Below are 26,114 nucleotides of genomic sequence, written 5' to 3'. Positions count from 1 at the left end.
GCATAATCTGGACGTAGTCCGTGCCTTGAAGTTTTACTTACAGGCTACTAAAGATTTTCGTCAAACATCTGCCCTGTTTGTCGTTTACTCTGGACAGAGGAGAGGTCAAAAAGCTTCGACAACCTCTCTCTCCTTTTGGCTTCGGAGCATAATACGCTTAGCCTATGAGACTGCTGGACAGCAGCCCCCTGAAAGGATTACAGCTCATTCTACTAGAGCTGTGGCTTCCACCTGGGCCTTTAAAAATGAGGCCTCTGTTGAACAGATTTGCAAGGCTGCGACTTGGTCTTAGCTTCACACCTTTTCAAAATTTTACAAATTTGACACTTTTGCTTCTTCGGAGGCTGTTTTTGGGAGAAAGGTTCTACAGGCAGTGGTTCCTTCCGTTTAAGTTCCTGCCTTGTCCCTCCCATCATCCGTGTACTTTAGCTTTGGTATTGGTATCCCACAAGTAATGGATGATCCGTGGACTGGATACACTTAACAAGAGAAAATATAATTTATGCTTACCTGATAAATTTATTTCTCTTGTAGTGTATCCAGTCCACGGCCCGCCCTGTCCTTTTAAGGCAGGTTTAAATTTTAATTAAACTACAGTCACCACTGCACCCTATGGTTTCTCCTTTCTCGTCTTGTTTCGGTCGAATGACTGGATATGGCAGTGAGGGGAGGAGCTATATAGCAGCTCTGCTGTGGGTGATCCTCTTGCAACTTCCTGTTGGGAAGGAGAATATCCCACAAGTAATGGATGATCCGTGGACTGGATACACTACAAGAGAAATTTATCAGGTAAACTTAAATTATGTTTTCTCATTTTCTCATATACAGTCCCATACTGTATTATGTACAGTATCAAATGGTGTACTGTACAGTACAAGAATACCTGTACTGTATCTCTTTTTGTTAAACCGTGAACATTAATGTACTGTAAACTGAATCAAATATACTGTACTACAACAATAAAAAAATTAGATAATGTTAGCTTTGGTAGAAACTTCTTATATGGATGGTTCTTGGTCATCTAGATCCTCAGTATGAATGGGTCTAGTATTTGTTTTCAAAAAAGTAGTCAGCGTTGACTGTTTGGTATACTTCTTTTTTTCTTCATATATTTTGCGATAACATCGCACCACTTCCTGTATCTGCCTGTTGACTTTGGTGAAGCGCTCAACATCTGTATCCATATTTTGGAGTAAGCCAAGACACTCATTCAATTTTGAAAAAACTTCAGCTAATCCTTTCCATGTTAGTACCTCAGTTTCTGCCTCCACATTCCTATCTTCCTCATCAATTCTTTCTGCTTCCAAATCAATTATGTCCTGATCTGTCAGCTCACCTTCGTACTCTATAAGGTGTTTCACATCTGCAACATCTAAGTCCAATTTTCTTGCCATCTGCACAATATTTTCACCGATATCTTCAATCACAACATCTTGATCAAACTCGTGTTTCTGTTTACATAACGCTTCAGCAATTTGTTCCGTATTGCCTGCATTGCTTTTTCAGTGACTTCTTCCCACGCAGATGCAATGTTCTTGATATACTGTAGAACAATATAGCTCTTCCACAACTTGCATAGTGTTACTTCATCTCCATCTGTTGCGGCTATTGCCTGAGCAAACGTAGCCCGCAGGTAGTATGCCTTGAAGTTGGCGATTGCACCCTGGTCTATTGGCTGAACAGCTGTTGTATTAGGAGGCAGAAACAACCCCTTCACATCTGGATGCAAGTCATCTACGTGAGGAGGATGTCCTGGAGCATTATCGTGTAGCAGCAGCAGCATTTTGTAGGGAATATTTTTTTTGTGGCAGTACGCTCAGACCTCTGGGATAAAACAATTTAAAAACCAGTCTTTGCATAACACAATGGTCATCCAGGCCCTGCGGTTACTCCTATAATAGACTGGGAGTGCATGTTTGTTGATGTTTTTTTAATGCTCGTGGATTCTCAGCATGATAAATGAAGAATGGCTTTAATTTGAATCTGACTGCATTACCTCCAAGTAGAAGTGTGAGTCTGTCCTTGAATGCCTTAAAACCAGGCATCACCTTTGCCTCTTTGTGGATGTAAGTGCGTTCTGGCATTCTTTTCCAAAACGGGCCCGTTTCATCCACATTAAAAATCTATTCTGGCAGGTATTCCTCATCTGCTATGATCTTGTCTAGCTTTTCCCGAAATGTTTCAGCAGCATCAACGTCAGAGCTTGCAGCTTTCCCCAATCACACACACATTATGTAGGCCAAACCTGCGTTTAAAACGCTGTAACCAGCCTTTGCTGGCATTGACATTCTCAAGGTACTCCTCTCCTTTGTTCCTTGAGACGATTAAAAATGCTGTATGCTTTTGCTTGAATTGTTAGTAGGCTTATAGCAATCCTCTTCTGGATTTGGTCCTCTATCCAGATCATCAAAAGCTTCTCCATGTCGTGGATGGGCCTTGCCTCTTTTTTGTTAATATTGTTGAGAATTAGCATTTCCAGCAGAAGGACCCCTCTTGCCACACTTCTTTGATTGGAGTACTGTAAAGAAGTGTCTACAGTACTGTACACTGTACTGTAAAGTTTGTTTTAAAATTAAAAAAAACAGAAATTTTTTAAATTAGTACAGAACAGTTTTAGAACAGAAAATGTGTACAGTACAGTATTTTTTAAAATAAATAAAACATTTTAAACGCAAATCACAGTGTAATTGAATAGGAAAAAAACAAACCTTACTTTTTAATTCAATTAAAGGGATGTCACAATACGCCACAATGGATGAGTACTTCTGCACCATGTATGGCTTCCAATTGAAGACTGATGGAGACGCTGATGATGCCAGGCGCAGAAATAGAAATTACATGTAAGCGCGGTTTAAGTTTTGATGTAACCGCGGATCTACGCCCACCGATTTTCGGAACTGCGGGTCGTCGCATATGTCATAAGTCGAGGACTCTCTGTATAGATATATTAGGCATGAGATTTACACATTGTAATTTTATAAGATTAAGTCTTAATGTGCTTCTATATATCTCTGACTTCAAGTCCATGCTGAGTTTTGAGAAGATTCACCAGTGATCTATACCCTGTCATTTAATTAACGTACGGATCCAAGAGTGGACCTATGTGTAATGCATAGACAATCTAGCTATAAGATAACACAAAAAAGTAAAATAGAGGTTTGTCATATAGGTCTAACATGGCAAAGATCTACCTTGCTGCCCTGATTTTGTTATTAGTATGTCTTGTATGCTATTCCCTATTGTACCTTTTTCTTCTTATCTAAAAACCTCCTTAATAAACAAAAATAGAGTAGCACTGTTGCATATAAAGGGTAATGCAAGCACAAAGACACATGCAGTGGATTCTAAATGGGCAGAGAGCAACAGAAATTGTCAACTCATAATAAATAACTTACTTTAGGTTTAGTTTGGAGTTTATGGGCTTGACAAAGCAAGTCTGATCAGTATGTAGTTTAGGTAAGACAAGGCTGACCATTTCCAATAAAATGTTCATATATGATTTGTAGTCAGTTTTTAATGAAACTGGGTTAAAAGTTACTTGTTGGGGACTACACATTGTAACTGTTTTGTTAGCTACCTATTGTAAAGTATTGGCAAAACAGAAATTATGTCTTAATTTACAGTAGTTTAGATTTTTTTACATTTATTTTTTTCTGGTTGATCTATGTCCGCTGGAGAAATATGATGAAGTAGTTGTTGGTCCCAAAAAATGTTATTGATGTAATTTAATTGTGTAGAGCAGAATACAATTGTTGGAAGAGGTTTACTATTTCAGTGGTTATAGTTACCCAGTAAATTCATAACATATTAGTTGTTACTTTGCTTTGACCTCAAGATACTTTAAAGTGAATGTCAATTTTGATGCTAAAGTTTTAAAAAATTCGATTAAAAACAGGGGCACTTTAATTCATCAAAATTTACATTTCACTCCTGTTGTGAAAAAAAACTTAACTTTTAATCTTCACAGCAGCTTCAGCTTCCTCCACCTGTCGCAAAGCCTCTTCCTGGGTCTAAAATGAGGAATCTGGCTTCCTCCAATCACGGTGTTGAATCAGACACGGATTCCCCGGGGGGGGGAGCCGTGATTGGAGGATGACCTATCCATCATTTCTGACATCAGAAATGGCTTGCGACGACCGGAGGAAGCTGGAGCTGCTGTGAAGATTAAAAGGTAAGTTTTTTATTTTCTCAACAGGAGTGAAATGTAAATTTTGATGAATTAAAGTGCCTCTGTTTTTAATCGAATTTTTAAAAACCGGGCACTTTAGCATCAAAATTGACATTCACTTTAAGAACAGTGATTTTCATGGCTACCATTTCTGTTGCTTGTGAGCATATTTCTGTAAAGATTTTAGGGTAAAGAAAGTGTTCCTTTGAGCATTCTGAATAGTAAGCCTTCAAGTGAGAAGTATGGTTTCTTGCGAAATCCTACACATGTAAATATAACTTGGACACTGAGCAGGTCAGAAGTTTGGTAAGTTTTATGTTCTTGATAACATGAGGAAGTATTGCCCAGTGATATTGCCACGGAAACCTCCTAAAACTGTTGGAGATTATGTATTTGTCTCATTATCTGTAGCATAACTATTTTTTATAGGAAGGATTGTAAGATATGCCTGTTGTGTTCAAGTATGAGGGAAATGGCAAAAATAGTCTCTACTGGGTAGATGAGTGGTTTGTAAGGTTGGTGAGATAGGCACATAATTATATACTGAGATAATGCTTCAGACTGGGAACTACAATACTTTTTTTATGGAATACGTAAAAGCATCTTAAATGTGAGTTGAAACTAATATCAGTTGTACCTTATGCTTATTGTCTGATAGGTAGTACACAACTCATATTGTAATTTATGTTTAAATCATTTTTATTGTTTTTCAAAGTAAAGAAGAAAGCATATAAGAACATACAGCGTCATTTCTAGCCGCCAATTACAAAGCTTTGAAACAAAACAGAATATTACATTGGCTATAGATTTCAATGAACAGTACCTCTTAACAGGAGGTGTAGTGTAGGTGTTCTTGTCTCATCCATCTACTCACACTTATATATAACTTAGAATCAAATGAAATAATTTTTGAGGGTGGATAAAACTTCCAGTATTTGGGGGGGAAAAAAGTGGGGGAAAAACATAGAGGGGGGAGAGAGAGATCTGAGAGGATAGTAAGTGGTTGCAGTACCTTTTGATCGTGAGGGCAGTAGATAAAGTCTATATAATTACTTGGATGTATCTATCTAGCGATTGGAGGCCTGAGAGCGAATTGTTGCCGGTAAGGGAGGGTGGTTGAAGCCATTTCTATAGTTCCAATAAAACCAAATTTCGTCATTCTGAGTTTTGGTATCTAGTGTCCATGCTGCTAAGTCGTACATGTTATATGTATGTTGGATTCTATTTTTAATTTCTTGCCATGTCGGTGTGCCTACTTTCCAGTATCTAGCTATGCAGGTTCTCACCACCGTACATAGTATTCTAATGAAAGTGTCTATTGGACCATTGAAGCTAGGAAGTCGCTCGTGGAGTAGTGCCTGTGTCTTGCTAATCTGAATCTGCTCGTCTAACAGGTAGCTAATTAGGTTGGATAGTGACTGCCATATGGCTTGAACCTCCGAGCAGTCCCAGAACATGTGACGGTATGTGCCCATTTCCCCACATCCTCTGTAGCACAGTCTAGATGCTGTTTGTGTCATATGTGTTGTTCTAAGAGGCGTTAAGTACCATCTGAAAATCGTCTTCAGAGTGTTTTCTCTGAGGTCTGCGCTCAGCAATCCTTTAGTGTCTGTTTCAAAAGTCCTGAACCACTGCTCTGGCTCCAGTCTGATGTCTAGGTCTGCTTCCCATCTTTGCATGAGAGGTGATTTAGTTGGGGATTTTGACGTTTGTATATCTAGGTATATTCTAGAGATGGACTGTTTTGGTCTGTTTATAGAGTTACATATATGTTCTAGGGTAAGTTTCCCTCTAGTCTGAATTGATTGCCTATATGTGTGTATCGACGATGATAATTGGAGGTATAGGTACCAGTGCAAAGGGTCAGGATATATCTTATCTTTTAGTTGGGCATGGGTCATCACTTTATTCTGAATTAAGAAGTCTGCAACACGGTACAGACCCTTATTTTCCCATTTATTGATTGTTCTTTGCAAATCTTTGTGGAGGAGGTATCTGATGGGTCTCAGTGTTGAGGTTATAGGGCACATCCCTCCTTTATGTGCTAGTTCTGACCATAGAATTTGGGTGGTCTCTATTGTGACTGATTGGTGCTGCTTTGTCTCGTGTGTGCCAACTCTGTGGTCCCATAGTATGGTGTCTGAAACCCGCCCCCCCCCCCCTCATGTCTGACTCTAACTGAATCCAAAGAGCTTCCTCCTTGGCCCTAAGTATTAAGGTGTCCTGGGCTAGTCTAGCTGCCTTGTAGTATTCTATGAGATTGGGGATCCCCAAGCCGCCCAAGCTTCTGTGACCTGTCATGGTTCTCTTTGCTATTCTAGCATGTTTTTTACCGCGGATAAATGACAGTACCTCTGTTTGAAGTTTCTCTAAGTCGGGATATGGAATGCGTATGGGCAGAGCCCTAAAGAGATAGAGCAGGCGGGGCAAGACGGTCATCTTTACCGCTGATATCCTCCCCATCCAGGAGAAGTTATGCTTCTTCCATGATTGTAGGTCTTTCCTGATGGATTTGTATAGAGGTATGTAGTTGGCTTTGTATAACTGCTGGGTTTGAGCCGTTATTCCCACCCCTAAGTATTTCAAGGGACCCTTAGATTCTTTTAAATCAAAGTTTATTTCGATTAGTTTCTTTGTGTGAGTGGGGATCTCTATTGGTAACATTTCACATTTATCCGAGTTAATACGATAGCCGGAGATTAACGAGAATTCTCCTAGCGTTTCATATAGGTTTGGAAGTGATAGCATAGGGCTGGTCAGGGTGAGCAGTATGTCGTCTGCAAAAAGGCTAATTTTGTAGTCTGCGTTTCCCACTTTAACTCCTATTATATCAGGGTTCGTCCTTATCTTGGCTGCCAAGGGTTCTATACACAGCGCAAATAACAGGGGGGACAGTGGGCACCCCTGTCTGGTCCCATTTAGAATAGGGAACTATTTAGATCTATATCCGTTAGAGGATACAAGGGCCGATGGGTTGGTGTATATTGTTTTGATGGCGTCAAGGAAGGGGCCGTCAAAGTTCAATTGTGTCAGGGTTTTAATCATGTACCTCCAGTCTACCCTATCAAACGCCTTCTCCGCGTCCAACGCGAGGAGCAGAGAAGGCGTTCGTGTTTCGCAGAGGTGATGGACCGTGTCTATAGTTCGTCTCACGTTGTCTGGGGCTTCTCTGTCTCTAATGAATCCTACTTGGTCTTTATGTATTAGTTTGGGTAAAATGTTTGCTAGCCTATTGGCCAAGATCTTGGTAAAGATTTTAATATCCTGATTGATCAGGGAGATGGGGCGATAGCTAGGGCACTTTTTTGGGTCTTTGCCCGGTTTGGGTATGACTATTATTTTTGCTTGTAGCAGCTCAGCTGGTACTGGGTGACCTTGCATAATATGGTTACAAAATTTGGTCAGGTGGGGGACTAGTTCCCTTCTGAACAACTTGTAGTATTCCCCTGGGAAACCGTCTGGACCTGCTGCTTTTCCCGGTTTTAGAGCTTTTATCGCCAAGACAACCTCTAACGTTGTGATGGGTTCATTTAACGACTTTTTGTCCTCTGCTGTTAGTTTAACCAACGAAGGATTTTCTAAAAAGCTCTGTGTGAGAGCCTCTATCTTTGGGCTGTGTGTTACTTTGTGGCCGTCGTAAAGCTGTGCGTAAAAGTCTCCAAAGGTGTCAACTATTTCTTGGGGGTTTGTAGTGCTTGTACCATCTTGTCTTTCAATGAGTGGGATATTAGCTGTTTTGTATTTTTCTCTAAGTTTATGAGCCAAGAATTTGTCTGGCTTGTTAGCGTATATAAAATACTGGGATTTTAGTTTCATTATAGCTCTGTTGGCTTGGGAGCTCAGCATCTTAGCCAACGAGTCTCTTTTGTTTTGTAGATTACTCAGTGTAGTGGGGTTCCCCGTTTAATCTATGTTGTCTTTCTAAATGCGCTATGTCTTCATGTGTTTGCAACCAATCTCGTCTCGTCTGTCTAGCGTGTATAGTCTTTTCTTTGATGAGAGTGCCTCTAAGTACGGATTTGTGCGCGGCCCATACATATGTCGGGTTGTCAGTGGTGTCTGTGTTAATGTCCCAAAATTCCGTCAGGTGTTGCAGAGTGGAAGAGTGGATATGCGGGTCTTTATGTAAGATTGGGTCATACGTCCAGGACCTAGATCTATTTGGATCTACTAGTCCAGTCATCTTAAGTAGTACCACTGAGTGGTCCGACAACACACATGGGCAAATGCTGGAGGAGCTGAGTGTCGGTTGCATAATTTGACTGGTGAAGACATAATCAAGTCGGGAATATGTATTGTGAGCCGCCGAATAGAAGGTTGTGTCATTGGTGTTGCCATTTAAAATGTGCCAGGAATCTAGCAGCGAGTGTGCACTGAGTGAAGCCTTAATATGTCGCATTATGCTATCCCGCCTTGACTGTTTATTTGATGTCAATCTTGGGTCTCTTGTGTCTTGTGGTGAGATGGGGATATTAAAGTCGCCCGCTAAAATTGTTCTGGTTTGTGACCACTGTGTTATAAGTTGCGATATTTTGGCAAAGAATATATGTTGTTGTTCATTGGGCGCGTAAACGTTACATAAAACAACGCCTACATTGTCTATCTGTCCCTTTAAGATTAAGTATCTACCTTCGGGATCCGCAGTAGCAGATTCGTGTATGTAATTAACAGAGGAGTGAATAAGAATCGAGACTCCTCTCTTTTTCGACTTGGTAGTTGCGTGGAAGTGTGTGGGGAAGTTTTTAGTCCAGTAGTAGGGGAGTTGGGGTGTTACAAAATGTGTTTCTTGAAGAAACAGTAACTTGGCCCTTAGCATGGTGTATTGTTTAAAGGCTAATCTTCTCTTGGTGTCAGTGTTGAGGCCTCGTACGTTATGTGTAGCTATAGTCAACTCACTATCCATTTGTGTGTTGTTTGTGTATTGTCAGCTTACCTGGTCTCCGTGAGACCTTTCCAGGCTCCCCACCCTCCAAAGTTTCATACCATTCTGATGATAGCTCCAAAGATGGCCCCCAATTGCACAGACCTCTCCCATACGACATCTTGAAACACATGAAAAAAAGTTACAACTATACAATTCAACATAACTCTGGGCCCAATTGTAGGGGCCTCCAACCATCTCAACTGTAAGATAGAGTGGGGGGGAAGGAAGAAAAAGAACAAGAAGAGGAGGAAAAAACATATTAGAGAATCACTTAAAGTGCAATAATAATACGACTTTGTTAACTAGGGGTGTCAGTTCAGCTACATCGAATTGAGCTTGGTTGAGTAAGAAAAAATAAAAGTCCCAAGGCAATAAGGGTAGGTGTTGTAAGTAAAGTCTCGCTCTGAGTCCTCAAATGTCCCTGTACTCTCAGAGATGAACTTTCGGAAGAGGGAAAGCCAGTCTTCCTGTAGGACTGTGGTTTCACAGGTATTGTTGATTTTGGAGAAAGTGTCTTTAAAGAGCTTGTATTTCCTTGGCTGTCTCCATGTCAACTTGCGATAGTTATTACAGAGCTCAACATGGAAGGGTTTAGTGACCCTGAGTATGTCCCAAAGAGGAGTTTTCAGGTTTTTTGTTTCTTCCTAGTCGAGTTAGACCAATGTGGTTTTGAGATCTGGTCCGCTGGTTTCATTAGTCGCTGTAGGGGGGCAGGGGTTGTGAGCTTTGGAATTTCCAGGCCTAGGATTTGGCAGACCTCAGGGATATCTGATGGTTCTTTGAGAGTAATTGTTCTGGAGTCTTTGTTAATGTACAGGGCAAAAGGGAAACCCCATTTGTATGCTATTTGATGTTTCCTTAATAGCTGTGTCAGCGGTCTGAGAGCCCCTCTGCGTTGAAGAGTTCTAACACTAAGATCCTGATAGAACTGTATTACGTTCCCTTGGAATTTCAGTGTGGGTTTCTTGCGTGCTCCTTGTAGGATTCTCTCTTTGTCTTGGAAAAGCGCCATTTTGATAATTATATCTCTAGGGGGCATGCCCTCTTTGGGTTTTGGCTTGAGGGCTCTGTGGGCTCTTTCAATTCCCATTTCGAATTCCCCAGTTCCTTCTGTCACCTGATGAAACAGTTGCGCCACATAGGAGAGGAGGTCTTTATTAAGGATACTTTCTGGAACTCCTTTCAGCCTAATATTGTTCCTCCTACTCCTATTCTCTAGATCCTCGAGTTTTTCTTGGATCTCGGTTAATTCCTGATGGTGAGAGGCCACGGATTGGGTAACATTAGTGATATCTTCGACTAGAGTGTCAGTGTGTTCTTCTAGTGTGTCCATCCGCCCTCCAAGTTCGGCAATCTCTGATTTGATTTCAGATAAGCTGTTGGTCATTGCCGTATGCATGTTATCAATTTTATTCCAGAGCTTGTCATTGCCGTATGCATGTTATCAATTTTATTCCAGAGCTTTTCGAAGTTGGCCGTTATGTCTTGTTTAGAGACCAGGCCCTTTAGATCTGCTTTGGTCACTGGGGTGGTCTCTTCATTTGTCTCAGCCTGTTCTATATCTGATGTACCTTGATCCCCCTCTTCCATATCTTCCATTATGTTTGGTTTGGGGTTTATAGTTGTTTTAAAATAGGCGTTGACTGTGGATGGCTTAGATGTTTTATCGCCCTTTGTTAGTCTTCTGGCTGACATTGTTGTGTAGGTAAATGCTGCTCTCACTACTAGTAGTGTAACTGGGGCCACACAGATTCGTGGTCTAATGTCTTTAGTAGTTTTGGGCGGTGAAAGCTATTGCTGGGGTATTGGGAGTGCTTCGGTTAGTGCCACTCTGTCTATTAATTTTTATATTGAAAGTTTCCCCCAGTTCCTCTGCTTAAAATATACCACTGATTCAGGCTGGTATATTTAATCTGGCTGTCTAACTAGGCAATTGCGAGCCTTCAGGTGGGTCTGCTGAGCTTTGTCACATTCAGTGGGGAGTTTGGTCTTTGTGCGTGGTCTCTATTATTTAGGTATACTGGAGGCTGTCTCTTAAATTTTCTTAAGGCCTGGATCTAGCCCCTGAAAACCGTGGGTTCTTATTTTATATGTAGAGGGCTATCGTTGCTTGTTGCAGTTTTTGTGCCCCTCGGTTTCCCCCTCTCTGCCCTGTGTTTTAAGGTGCCGTGTTTACCTGGCGGGTAGTTCCGCTCGCGGTGTCAGTTCACTGCGTTCGTCGGCGCCATCTTGGGGATTCCCCCTGCTGTAGCGTGGGTTTAAAGTTGCGCAGCTCTCTCCAACCTCCGCTGCTGTTTGTACCTGCCGATGGCTCTCACCACTTCTCTATGGCCGCTCACCACTTTCAGGGATCTCCGGTGGTGCGGTGTGGGTAATGTTAGCCGTCTGTTGTGTTTTGGCGCCGTCGCTGCTTCTGCGGTGCTGTGAGGCTTTGCTAGGAGTTTGGTCTTTACCCTCCTCCATGTGCTGCCAGCTCTCCTAAAGTAATCAGAGTGACCAGGTTAGGGATTAGGATGATACTCCTTCGTTTGAGGTAGTTGGCTGATGTTTGGGACTACATAAGTAGTTTTTGTTCGATGAGCTGATCAGAGCTCACTAATTATGCGGCCATTTCTTAGCTTGGTCAGGCCACGCCCCCCCTCATATTGTAATTTAAAGGGACAATTTAAACAAATTTCCACTTTAGTTCTTTTATCAAATGTGTTTTGTTCTCTGGGTGTACTCTTCAACAAGAATACCTAGGTAGTAGGCTCAGGAACTGCCATGCACTACCAGGAGCTAGCTGGTGAGAAGTAGCAGTAGCACATGTCTCTGGTCATTGGCTGACATGTTCAGCTAGCTCCCAGTAGTGCATTGCTGTTTCTTCAGCAAAGGGTACGAATAAATAAATAAATGTGATAATAAAATTAAATCTGTTTGCATGCTCTATGTAAAAGGAAATTAAACTTTCTTTTATATGGATGATAGAAAATCTTTGAGTACATTATCTCGTTTTTGTACACATATGTGTAATCAATGTGTTTGCTAAGGAAACTTCTTGCTCCCTGCCTGTAACCTCCCGTAAACAGTAATTTGAGTGTGCAGAGTGACTTTCCATGCTGGGAATTCATTATCAAGGCCGTGTCTGGTACTGCTCAGTCTCCGTTCATTCCTGAGTAACAGAGTCAGCTTTATACTGTCTGCAAGCACATCTCACAATTCATAAAAATGCTAAAACAAAGGCACTGCGGGATTTGCTAACTTCACCTTGTGCAGTGTGCATTAAATCAAGTATAAAACTGTTGACAACTCTCATTTGTCCACGTTCAGAGCTCACTTTACTGTACTGCCTACAGCCAGGAACTCTGTGGCCATGATATCATTTCCTTATATCAGACATATTGGCTTGAATTGTGTTGAATCCTTTAGTACTTCCAACTAAACTACTTTTATATATGGTAAATTAAAGTTTGATCAAGCACTAATATTAGCTCCTTTTAATTGAGTAATATTAAACGTATGATTTTGAAGAATGTACTAAACTTTTGAATATCCCTGTCATTATGATCAACTATTGTTTATTATAATCATGCAGATCTACAACATTATGGGGAATTTGCGTTTACTGTATCTTTACACCTCTGTAATAGTCTTGTGCTATACAGGACTGTAATTCTTCAGATTTACTGAAACAGAAAGCATTTAGTTATGCCAACTTTGCTGTTTTGCCAGCTTCACCTAATATATAGAGTTAAATATATCCTAGAACAAGAAAGCATATGATTTGTCTAACAGCTGGGGTGTAGACATCAAGAAGTTAATTTTTGCCAGATGTGTAACTGTATAGTGTGATCAGTTATCTGGTACACCTACATTACCCCAACTCTTGTGTTAAACTATAATCATTGGCTGGGAAACCTTTATAAGTGTTTTGCTGAAGTTGTATTATATATTTCACCAGGACATTGATATTGAATATAGAATCAATATTTATTAATACTATTTGTAAATTATTATTATTATATAAAACCCCTGTCCCTGCATCCCTTTGGTTCACAACAAACCTATGTTGGACCTCAAATCAGACCTCTGTTCCTTCAGCTTTTCTGTCAGTCCCATACTCACATCAGATCTCAAACACCTGACCCTGAAATCTCTTTGTCAGCCCCTTAACCTAATATCACCTGTGGGCTGCTGTCTGTTGCTTTGTTTTCTCATGTGGTGAGGAGTATAACCAGAAAAGTTCAGGGGGGAGTGAAGAGGAGGATCATTCTGGGCCTGGCTGCCACACTGACTGACATCCAGGCATAAATGTGAAAACAAAGGCTGTATAAACCCTTGGTGCAGCACTCAGTGCCAAAATAAAATCATTGAGTCTTGCACATTGCAAGGTTGTCGCAGGTTGCTAAACCCTTATCAAGGTATATTAGGCTATTGACAATTTCAGCTGAATTAAATGAACAGGTCAATTTAAAGGACCACTAAATACAGTAGAATTGCATAATATAAAGACAACGTAATAAAACTTTACATTTCAAATAAGCAGTCGATTTATTTTTTTCTGACAAATGTATCTTTTCAGACTAGTACAGACTAGTACCCTATAAACGTGTGCACATGCTCAGTAGGAACTAGTGCCTCAAAAAGTGTGCATATAAAAAAAAATGTACAAAATTTGATAATAGAAGTAAATTGGAAAGTCTCTTAAAACTGCATGTAATTTTGTCCCTTTAATTTGTATACTCTTTCAATGGAAATCCCCGTCTACATGCGTAGATGGTAAGTCCTTTTCAAGAGGCGGAAGTTTTATAACCTTGGTCCACATCCACCGTATTTTATCAAAGGCTCTCAGTGGCCAGAACTGGTGATACACACCTTTCTAGTGCTGGCAGTGATTTAAAAACATTTTAAAAGATGCCTATTTTAAATAATAAAAAATGTAAAATTACATTGTTCATTTAGGGATATTTACCTATGTGGACTGGACATGTTTTCATAATGACCCGCTACAGCAATATTTTTTGCTTCTTTGTTTAAATTCTAGAATTTCAGAAGCTTTGGAGGAGTGTCCCAGTTGACTCCATGGATGAAGAGAAAATAGAGGAATATCTAAAGAGGCAGGGCATCTCTTCAATGCAGGAATCCGGACCAAAGAAAGTTGTAAGCAATATTTTATTTTGTAATGTTATGGTAAAATATTTTCTCAACCAAAACAAGTTAGCCTTATTGACAACATTGGTCTAAATATACAGAAAATTATACATTATAACAGTATGTTACTTAGTGTATTGAGCCTACTAAAATACAACTGCAGTGTTTAAAATCCTGGTTAAAATACATTTGTAAAACCAAATCAGAGCTGTATTAGGATCCAGATAAATGGAGGGAATTCAGCACAGCATAAAAAGTTTCTATTAATTTATCAAGTATATCAAAAAGTGGTTAATCATTCCATACATACATTTTTTTTTTAAACTATTTAATTCCTAAAAAGAAATATAAAAAAGCTTAGAGGCACATTAATTGCTATACAAATTTCTTGCATGAAGACTCACCTATTGCACATAGAGCAACAAACTCATATCTCATGCATAGAAAAAAATAGACATGTGCATTTGTTGCTTTCGGGTAGCAATGAATTTCCCGAAAATGGCGGCCACCAGATCTTTGTGTGTTGCACTTTCACACAAAGGTATATGGCTCAGAAAAGACCCAAAAGCTGCTGGCGGCCGCCATATTCAGCATGTCCAGGCAACATAAATTTTATTTGTTAAGCGGGAATAGCGTATTTTCTTCTTAAATGGAAAGAGTCCACCGCTGCATTCATTACTTTTGGGAAATAAGAACCTGGCCACCAGGAGGAGGCAAAGACACCCCAGCCAAAGGCTTAAATACTCCTCCCACTCCCCTCATCCCCCAGTCATTCTTTGCCTTTCGTCCCAAGAGGTTGGCAGAGAAGTGTCAGAATTTATTATTGTCTCTTATGGAGGGTAGTACTCTTCGGCAGGGGATTGGAGTTTTAAATAGTCCTGTCAGTCTCTCAGTAAGGGCTTGGATGAAAGTTAGAGTCCGGAGATGCAGGAAGAGTCTTTCTGCGAAACCATCCTGACTCATGTTAACAGCTCCACATGCAATCGGAGTTGTCGAACTTCACTCTGCTGCCTGCTTTTTTCTCTCAAGTCCATGGCGGAAGCGATGCTACTATCCGTCACACTTGAAAGGCTGTGTTCCTGTTCCATGGAGTAGATTCCGGTAAGATCGTTTAATTTTACTTTCTTTATCAATGTACTGTAATACAAATGCATTCCCGAGAGGCTACAACCTTGCGTGTCTAACTTAACGTAAGGGTCTCAGTTAGTCTCCTTTAGTATCTTGGAATCAATGGATTAATATCTCCTGAGGGGGTTATTGAACAGGGGGATTTATAATCATGTTTGTTATGTGATTCAACCTGCTGATGTTTACGGGCTCGTGGTTGGAACATTGAGGCCTTTTGGAAGTGACGTGACCTTATCGTTGGGCGTGCTATTTTGGACTGTACGGTTCACCTTGTGGTCGGGCGTGGTTATGCTCCGTCTTCCATTTCCACATTCCCGTCCGTGTGGTGAAGGAGAAATTCTAGTTCACAGGGGTCTGGTCATAGGAGGTGGTGAGTGCCCCAGCCATTGTGGGTGTCAGGTGCGCCATATTTGCATTTCCTCTATCCAGTTATGGAGGATTCTGATGCTGAGACTGTGCACATTTCAGATTCAGTTATGGAGGATTCTGATACTGAGACTATTTTAATTTCAGATTCCAATTCTGCGTCCGGTGAAGAATCCGGATTTGCCTCGTTGACACATGTCAACCAGTTTTGTTCTGTATGCGATATGAGAGTGCCTTGTTCCTTGGACTCGGGGACTCAAGGGACAGCTGAGCCATCTGCCTCTGGGGGGTCCAGTCCTCCAAGATGTGAGTTCCCTACTGCTTCATACTTCTACACATGCGGGTAACCCAATTTAGGATTATTCCTCCATGCAGCGGCGTGTTCCCCCCGGAGGTTGCAGCTAGTTTTCGCTTCCACATATTTTTGGCGATTATTCGTCTGCAGAGTCCAGACGTTTATGCACATTTGTGCTCGTGCCTTATTGTCCCGGGTCTACCGCCTTGGGGAGGGCCTGTACAGTTCCCTGCGGGTGTAACTGTTCCTGAGTGTTGTGCCTTTCGTTATAGAGTGGCGTGTCTTTGCGTCTTGCTCAGACATGTTTTTCAGTTATTAAATGACCCTATCCTTCTCGGATACGGGAATTTTCAGTCTACTTCGAAAGGTGCACCTCATTAGACATGTGGGGATGATGTAATCTGACTTTTTTTTTTTTTTTAGATCCTTCCCAGTTTTTCTTTGGAAGCTTAGGGCTCGATTTGGCTGGTCCTGCGGTAGGCCGGCTTTCTTATTGGGCGTTAACCTGTGGGTTGCCTTATATTTATTTTTATCCGGTTAGGATGTCTATTAATTTGTTTATTACTTTCCTTTGGGAATCTTAAACTGGGATCGATACTCTCCATTACTTCTGCGGAAGTGTTTTGGGACATGTTAGTCCTATGTTTGTCTGTTTCCCTTCTTCCCCTCTAAAGGAGGATTTATGCAGCTTGACGGTTAGGACCCGGATGCAGGCTGGTCCTGTTTTATGTTAAATAAAAGTACATAAAAAAAAACAATTGTGTAAAAAAACCAAAACTGCAAGCAACTTATTTGTTTTCAGAAATTCTCAATGTAGCCCCAGGGAGATAAGAGAGGAGACATCTTTTGAACTTTGGCTGCATTCTGCATATACTGAGCAAGAGCAAAACCGACTTAGGCCTAGTTTCCATTAAGGTGGTAAAGTTTGGAAACTAGTGATAAAAACCTTTATCTTCATTAAAGTCTATGGAGAATTTGTATGTTACCACCATTTTCCAAACGTTACCACCTCAATGGAAACTAGGCCTCACTTTCTGTCTAGCATGATCTGAATAATAATAAACCAGCTCAAGTTACTCTAGAAGATTTGACAGCAAACTAAATATGCCCTCCTGTAGAGAATGCAGCCTCTTTCTAGGGCTCAGACAGGAAGTAATGAACATTGCACAAATTAAGTTGAAACATTTAAAATCCTTTTAAAATTATGAATAACGCATGTTGCAATGATTTCTACTAAGTATAACCCAATGCTTAGTGTGTGTGTGTTTTTTTAAATACAACAATGAAACAGACTGTTTAATATCCATTTAAAGATCCTTGGCACTGTGCTTGCATTGCCTGGGATGGGCTTTGCCTACTGTTAGCAGTTGCTGCAGTTGAGGTAAGCACAGTGGCCAAAGGTACTGACAGGTAAGTACTTTGTAATTTCATAGCCCACAGGCTACTAGTATGAACATGTACACAAGATTCACAGTCTTGGGACATTTGTACACTAAACACCTTTTATAAACAGATTTTAGCACTTTTAGGCACTTTTAAAATTACTTTAAATTTGGCTTTGATGGCTTTAGCACTCTCAGAAGTTACTGCAGAACAGTACACAGCTACTTTCCCTCACCTTTTACTTAAATCTTGTTTTTTCTTTTGCATTTTCATCTTTAGTGCGCACAGTCATGCTAAGGGTTAATCTTTTTAGCACGTCTTCCTGTCTTTATTTGTTCCTGTGGTGCTGTAACCATCTCAGTGTTTTGGGAGAAGCTCTCAGGGCCGGTGAAGGTTGTAAGATACTCTGATCATACCAGAGCTTTTCTTAAATTTTGGAGCAAAAGTATTTAACCCTTTGTGTTATTTATTATGTCACCTTTACTTCTTTATTACAGTTACATCAGCACTTGTTTGATAGTTCTTTCTTACGGTTTTCCCTTTCCGAAATGTATCAAACTTTACATTGCGCCATTTCAGTTTTGTTCCTCTCTTTTGTTAAAAGACTGTGTGCTTCCTTACGGCTTATTTGCTTCAGTCTATCTCTGATACTTAAGCTATTTCCTTACCTTTTCTTCTGGAGCAAGATGATGCAGCTAAGGCCTTAGGTCCATTAGCTAATCCTTTAGAAAGGAAAATCCTCTGAAATATTAACCCCTTCTAGCTTGTATTTGCTTTGTAATGATTTTCAGGTGATTTTCACGTGTGTCCCTGCTCAGCTATGTACCTTGTGCTGAGACTATTCCTAACTCTAAACCGTGTTTCTTTCATAATATTCCCTACTACTAAGAGATATTCCCTACTTACTAGGAGGAGGCAAAGATTCCCAAACCACAGGAACTCTGTAAAATCCATCACACCTCACTGGCAACTCCGTCTTGTCTTTGCTTCCGCTGGAGGAAGGTAAAGAATGAAGATGTTCATATGATTCTTCAGTGAGAGTGGCTTTTAGTCTATGTTAAGCCCTATTTCTTTTACAAGATACGATGAGTCCACAGGTTTCATCCTTACTTGTGGGATATCGCCTCCTGGTTAGCAGGAGGAGGCAAAGAGCACCACAGCAAAGCTGTATATATAGCTCCTCCCTTCCCTCCCAATCCAGTCATTCTATTTGCCTGTGTTAGTGATAGGAAGAGGTAAAGTGAGGTGTTAGTTTAGATTCTTCAATCAAGAGTTTATTATTTTTTAAGTAGTGTCAATGAGTGCTACTTTGTTCCAGGGTGTAGCTTAGACCTTATCAGTCCCTACAGTAGAGCATTTGGTGGCTTTAAAGCAGTAGGAACTGGTGGGACTTAATTCTCACTGCGCCTCCTATACTTATTTGCTGCCCTAATACAGATAGCCTAAGCTCTTTTAACTCAGGCTGATCTTAGTCCACAGGGCTATGGGAGGAAGAGGACCTCTGAAAACCTGCTGGACTGCCAGCGTTCAAGGTAAGTGCTGACTTTATTAATTCTGGGGACAAAACATTCTCTCAGAAGGAAGTGAGCACTACATTGCATTCATTCACATGTTAAGGGCTGAAATCAGAAGGGCTCTTATTGTGATGGGACCGTGGATACTTACACTGGGGCTGGAAACAGTGTTATTACTCCCGGCAGTTGCATTATACACATATTCAAACCGGGAAACGTCGTCTAGTTTTTGTTTTATGGAGAAGGAGTGGTTTTGATTTTTTTCAGAAGAACAAATGTACACATAATAGCGTAACTCTCCACTTCCAATATCTGTATTTTACTGCAAGCCGATCAGGAGGTGTGTTTTTTTTTTTTTTTTAAAGACTGTGGATAACGGCTCCATTTTTTACTTAGTTAGCCGCCCGGGAGTTACTGCTTGATACGCCCATGATGGACGGGGCTATAGGGTGATTCTGTTCTGATGGCTCTATTTTTACTCATTTGCTGCCCGGGAGTTTCAGCCTGATACGCCCATGATGGGCGGAGCTAGGCTTTGTTACAACAATGCAGTTTGCGTGCCTTTTTGTGCAGTCCCGGGTCATGTTGTGAATTCAGACGATCTGAGCAATGTTACTATGTCAGTCACAGAGCTATGGTGGGCAGACCAGCTAAAGATGGCGTATAGAATGGGAGTGGTGCGTTGTTTGGTCAGTCTTATGTTAGCTGACAAGAGGGGCAACGGTTGCTATTTGTAGTGTTAAGTTTAAGCACTGTTCTGTTTTTAAAGGCACAGTACCACCCGGTTTCTAGTTAAACATCTTATGATGTATGAGGCCCTACACCACTTGTTTACCTATATATTATTGTCTCTACACATTTAAAGAGGACAGTATTGGTTTTATTTGATATTCAGATGTCTGGGTGTTATTTCATCCATTTTTGTATGGAAAAAAGACTCACAAAAATAACGTTCCTTTTGTGCTTAAAGAGACAGTACCGTTTTTTTGTGGGGTTCCTTTTGTTTGATACTTTAAGCTGTACACATAAAATAAAGATTTTTTTCTGGCCCACATGCGGTGCTCTGCAGTTCCTGTCAATATTCATAGGGATTGTGTGTACAAGACAGAGTTGCTTTAATGTAAATAGCATTGTCTATTACCAGCAGGGTTAACATGATATTTGGATTATTTCTGACACAGAAATAAGAGGATTTAAAGTGACTAATGTTTTTGTGTTAATTTTTAGAGAAACATTACGCTCTTTTTCTTAACTTCTCCTTTTATGGCATTTACAGTTTGGGAGTAGGTTGACAATGATCACTTTATGCCGCAAACCTATAGTGTTTACTAAATGTTTGGACACACATGCAATGCTCTGCGCTGCCTCGCATACTCCGTATGGAGTCTTTCTTTGCATATCAGGCATTCTAGATTTTTCCCATGGGGACACTAACTTTTCTAGAGGAATTATTTTCACCTTAGCACAGGTGTAATCTATCCTAACAAAAGAATATATAGAGTTACGAAACATCAGCCTGATGAAACGACCCGTAGGTCGAGAAACGCGTTGCTGTTTGCCTCTGTTTTAATATTTTAACTCAATAAAACACGAGTTTATATATAGTACTTGCTCTACGTTTGCTGTCTATGATTGGTCCGCTGACCCGTCATTTCCTCTGTTGAGTTCGGTGACTGGCTAATCCCGGAACAGCTCCCACTACTGACGCTGACTGCAGGCGGCCACCGATTGGCTCTGTGATCTTACGCCCAAGCATCTGAGTTTTTGTCTGTCGGGCGACGAATAGTCCCGTCCTGCTCTGCTAGGCATTCGTATATGCCACCACCTTTGTGAGTACCTCTATTTACGTGCTGCCACACTGTTTGTGATTTTCTCCACTGGCACGATACTGTCCCATGAGGCGCCTCTCTTTCTCTCTGTTTATACAGGTTCCTGTGTAATCTATCCTAGTACGTTTTGTGAGTCATACGGAATGGAAAAGTCCGTATTCCCTATACTTAATGAATTGTTGTTGGCTAAGAAGCAGACATTCCCTAGGGTGAAAGGAGTAGTTCCCAACTTAGCTAGGAGAACTACTTACTTTGTCTGAGACTAGTTAGATTCTCAAGGGTTGTCACAAAGATTGGGAAAGGGATGTACACCAAGGTTTACAATGACTTACAACTGTGTACTTTCTACCGTCCTTAGCGGGTGGCATTTTGATTTGATGCGTTGTCTAGTCTTTTTAAGTCCGAGTCTCTTCTGTATAAAATCCTTGAAGTTCTTAAACTGAGGAGCGTAGATTTCAGATTTTTCTGTTTCAGATCTCTGAGCCTTATGGTTAAAGCCTTTTCGATACTGATGTATGTTTCAAGTCAAGAAGAGATTATCTTCTGAATTTAAAAAACAAAAAAGCCAGCAGTAGTAGCCTGATGGTTAGATTAGCTGTCTGGCAAGCGGATGGTTTGCAGTTTGAAACCAGCTGCAGCTATTAGGATCCAATTAGCCTGCTGTTAAAGCAAGGACCGCATGACGGACATGTCCCCGATCTGGGAAATCGGATTTTATAGGGGGCAGAATTTTCAGTTTTTCGTTCAGGCTTGGATTCGAGATGCTCATAATCCCTGGACTATGGAAGATTATGTTTCAGGGATTCACAGTGGTCTGGTTCTGCTTCAGATTTCTGCAGACCAGTTTAAGAGAGAGGCGTTCTTACATTGTGTAAGAGGCCTCTCCTCCATGGAAGTACTTAGTCTGTTCCGATGCAGGAACAGGGGCAGAATTCTTATTCAATTCCGTTTGGAATTCCCCAAGAGGGAGGGAACCCTCAGACCTATCTTTGACTTCGAGAGTCTGAGCAAGTTTTCCCAGAGTTCTATCTTTCAGGATGGAAACTATTCGTACCATCTTTCCATTGATCTTGGAGGGTCAATTTGTGATGAGGGGGATCTTCAGGATACATATCTTTATGTTCCTATTTCACAGAGATCATCACAAGTTCCCGACTTGTGACTTTCTGGGCAAACACTTTCTGGTCGTGACCTTCCTTTTTGGTCTGGCCACGGCTCCTAGATTTTCCAAAGGTTCTGGGGGTTTTCTGCTGGCGGTTCTGAGACCGCAGAGCATTGCGGTGGCGCCTTATCTGGACGATATTCTAATCTAGGAGTCATATTGTCAATAAACAAGGCCCAATTCTGACATTGTTTTATCCTTCCTGTGTACTCACGGGTGGAAGGTAAATCTGGAACCAAGGAGCTAATGTAGCCTAGTGGTTAGCTTTGTGACTTTGCAACTTAAAGGTTGTTGGTTCATATCCAGGCGCTGGATGCCCAATTTTTAAAGGAGTTTTCTCCAACATAGGTGTGTCCGGTCCACGGCGTCATCCTTACTTGTGGGATATTCTCTTCCCCAACAGGAAATGGCAAAGAGCCCAGCAAAGCTGGTCACATGATCCCTCCTAGGCTCCGCCTACCCCAGTCATTCTCTTTGCCGTTGTACAGGCAACATCTCCACGGAGATGGCTTAGAGTTTTTTAGTGTTTAACTGTAGTTTTTATTATTCAATCAAGAGTTTGTTATTTTAAAATAGTGCTGGTATGTACTATTTACTCAGAAACAGAAAAGAGATGAAGATTTCTGTTTGTATGAGGAAAATGATTTTAGCACCGTAACTAAAATCCAGGGCTGTTCCACACAGGACTGTTGAGAGCAATTAACTTCAGTTGGGGGAACAGTGTGCAGTCTCTTGCTGCTTGAGGTATGACACATTCTAACAAGACGATGTAATGCTGGAAGCTGTCATTTTTCCCTATGGGATCCGGTAAGCCATGTTTATTACGATGGTAAATAAGGGCTTCACAAGGGCTTATTAAGATTGTAGACTTTTCTGGGCTAAATCGATTCAGTTTTAAAACATATTTAGCCTTGAGGAATCATTTTATCTGGGTATATTGATATTATAATATCGGCAGGCACTGTATTAGACACCTTATTTCTCTGGGGTTTTCCCAAAGCATAAGCAGAGCCTCATTTTCGCGCCGGTGTGGCGCACTTGTTTTTGAGAGGCATGGCATGCAGTCGCATGTGAGAGGAGCTCTGATACTTAGAAAAGACTTTCTGAAGGCGTCATTTGGTATCGTATTCCCCTTTGGGTTTGGTTGGGTCTCAGCAAAGCAGATACCAGGGACTGTAAAGGGGTTAAAGTGTTAAAACGGCTCCGGTTCCGTTATTTTAAGGGTTAAAGCTTCCAAATTTGGTGTGCAATACTTTTAAGGCTTTAAGACACTGTGATGAAAATTTGGTGAATTTTGTACAATTCCTTCATGTTTTTTCGCAATTGCAGTAATAAAGTGTGTTCAGTTTAAAATTTAAAGTGACAGTAACGGTTTTATTTTAAAACGTTTTTTGTACTTTATTATCAAGTTTATGCCTGTTTAACATGTCTGAACTACCAGATAGACTGTGTTCTGAATGTGGGGAAGCCAGAATTCCTGTTCATTTAAATAAATGTGATTTATGTGATAATGACAATGATGCCCAAGATGATTCCTCAAGTGAGGGGAGTAAGCATGGTACTGCATCATTCCCTCCTTCGTCTACACGAGTCTTGCCCACTCAGGAGGCCCCTAGTACATCTAGCGCGCCAATACTCCTTACTATGCAACAATTAACGGCTGTAATGGATAATTCTGTCAAAAACATTTTAGCCAAAATGAACCCTTGTCAGCATAAGCGTGGCTGCTCTGTTTTAGTTACTGAAGAGCATGACGACGCTGATATTAATATCTCTGAAGGGCCCCTAACCCAATCTGAGGGGGCCAGGGAGGTTTTGTCTGAGGGAGAAATTACTGATTCAGGGAACATTTCTCAACAGGCTGAACCTGATGTAATTGCATTTAAATTTAAGTTGGAACATCTCCGCATTCTGCTTAAGGAGGTATTATCCACTCTGGATGATTGTGAAAAGTTGGTCATCCCAGAGAAACTATGTAAAATGGACAAGTTCCTAGAGGTGCCGGAGCTCCCAGAAGCTTTTCCTATACCCAAGCGGGTGGCGGACATTGTTAATAAAGAATGGGAAAGGCCCGGTATTCCTTTCGTCCCTCCCCCCATATTTAAAAAATTGTTTCCTATGGTCGACCCCAGAAAGGACTTATGGCAGACAGTCCCCAAGGTCGAGGGAGCGGTTTCTACTTTAAACAAACGCACCACTATACCCATAGAGGATAGTTGTGCTTTCAAAGATCCTATGGATAAAAAATTAGAAGGTTTGCTTAAAAAGATGTTTGTTCAGCAGGGTTACCTTCTACAACCAATTTCATGCATTGTCCCTGTCACTACAGCCGCATGTTTCTGGTTTGATGAGCTGATAAAGGCGCTCGATAGTGATTCTCCTCCTTATGAGGAGATTATGGACAGAATCAATGCTCTCAAATTGGCTAATTCTTTCACCCTAGACGCCACTTTGCAATTGGCTAGGTTAGCGGCTAAGAATTCTGGGTTTGCTATTGTGGCGCGCAGAGCGCTTTGGTTGAAATCTTGGTCGGCTGATGCGTCTTCCAAGAACAAGCTACTAAACATTCCTTTCAAGGGGAAAACGCTGTTTGGCCCTGACTTGAAAGAGATTATCTCGGATATCACTGGGGGTAAGGGCCACGCCCTTCCTCAGGATCGGCCTTTCAAGGCGAAAAATAGACCTAATTTTCGTCCCTTTCGTAAAAACGGACCAGCCCAAAGTGCTACGTCCTCTAAGCAAGAGGGTAATACTTCTCAAGCCAAGCCAGCTTGGAGACCAATGCAAGGCTGGAACAAGGGAAAGCAGGCCAAGAAGCCTGCCACTGCTACCAAGACAGCATGAAATATTGGCCCCCGATCCGGGACCGGATCTGGTGGGGGGCAGACTCTCTCTCTTCGCTCAGGCTTGGGCAAGAGATGTTCTGGATCCCTGGGCGCTAGAAATAGTCTCCCAGGGTTATCTTCTGGAATTCAAGGGACTTCCCCCAAGGGGGAGGTTCCACAGGTCTCAGTTGTCTTCAGACCACATAAAAAGACAGGCGTTCTTACATTGTGTAGAAGACCTGTTAAAAATGGGAGTGATTCATCCTGTTCCACTAAGAGAACAAGGGATGGGGTTCTACTCCAATCTGTTCATAGTTCCCAAAAAAGAGGGAACGTTCAGACCAATCTTAGATCTCAAGATCTTAAACAAGTTTCTCAAGGTTCCATCTTTCAAGATGGAAACCATTCGAACTATTCTTCCTTCCATCCAGGAGGGTCAATTCATGACCACGGTGGATTTAAAGGATGCGTATCTACATATTCCTATCCACAAGGAACATCATCGGTTCCTAAGGTTTGCATTCCTGGACAAACATTACCAGTTCGTGGCGCTTCCTTTCGGATTAGCCACTGCTCCAAGGATTTTCACAAAGGTACTAGGGTCCCTTCTAGCGGTGCTAAGACCAAGGGGCATTGCAGTAGTACCTTACCTGGACGACATTCTGATTCAAGCGTCGTCCCTTCCTCAAGCAAAGGCTCACACGGACATTGTCCTGGCCTTTCTCAGATCTCACGGCTGGAAAGTGAACGTGGAAAAGAGTTCTCTATCCCCGTCAACAAGGGTTCCCTTCTTGGGAACAATTATAGACTCCTTAGAAATGAGGATCTTTCTAACAGAGGCCAGAAAAACAAAACTTCTAGACTCTTGTCGGATACTTCATTCCGTTCCTCTTCCTTCCATAGCTCAGTGCATGGAAGTGATCGGGTTGATGGTAGCGGCGATGGACATAGTTCCTTTTGCGCGCATTCATCTAAGACCATTACAACTGTGCATGCTCAGTCAGTGGAATGGGGACTATACAGACTTGTCTCCGAAGATACAAGTAAATCAGAGGACCAGAGACTCACTCCGTTGGTGGCTGTCCCTGGACAATCTGTCTCAAGGGATGACGTTCCGCAGACCAGAGTGGGTCATTGTCACGACCGACGCCAGTCTGATGGGCTGGGGCGCGGTCTGGGGATCCCTGAAAGCTCAGGGTCTTTGGTCTCGGGAAGAATCTCTTCTACCGATAAATATTCTGGAACTGAGAGCGATATTCAATGCTCTCAAGGCCTGGCCTCGGCTAGCGAGGACCAAGTTCATACGGTTTCAATCAGACAACATGACATCTGTTGCGTACATCAACCATCAGGGGGGAACAAGGAGTTCCCTAGCGATGGAAGAAGTGAC

The 26,114-nt window shown here is 41.5% G+C and overlaps 1 protein-coding gene across 1 annotated transcript in view; it reads left to right on the top strand.

Moving 5' to 3' along the window:
* Positions 1-26,114, top strand: part of GTF2E2 (general transcription factor IIE subunit 2) — a 232,584-nt gene that overhangs the window by 159,728 nt on the left and 46,742 nt on the right. Inside the window, exon 7 of the mRNA XM_053703281.1 lies at positions 14,116-14,231. Coding sequence (XP_053559256.1) covers positions 14,116-14,231 — 116 coding nt within the window. The remainder of the gene's footprint in view (positions 1-14,115; positions 14,232-26,114) is intronic.

The sequence above is a fragment of the Bombina bombina genome, chromosome 2, assembly GCF_027579735.1.
Source record: "Bombina bombina isolate aBomBom1 chromosome 2, aBomBom1.pri, whole genome shotgun sequence".
Lineage (NCBI taxonomy): Eukaryota > Metazoa > Chordata > Amphibia > Anura > Bombinatoridae > Bombina > Bombina bombina.
The sequence above is the reverse complement of the archived record's forward strand: the minus strand, read 5'-3'. Positions and strand labels throughout refer to the sequence as shown.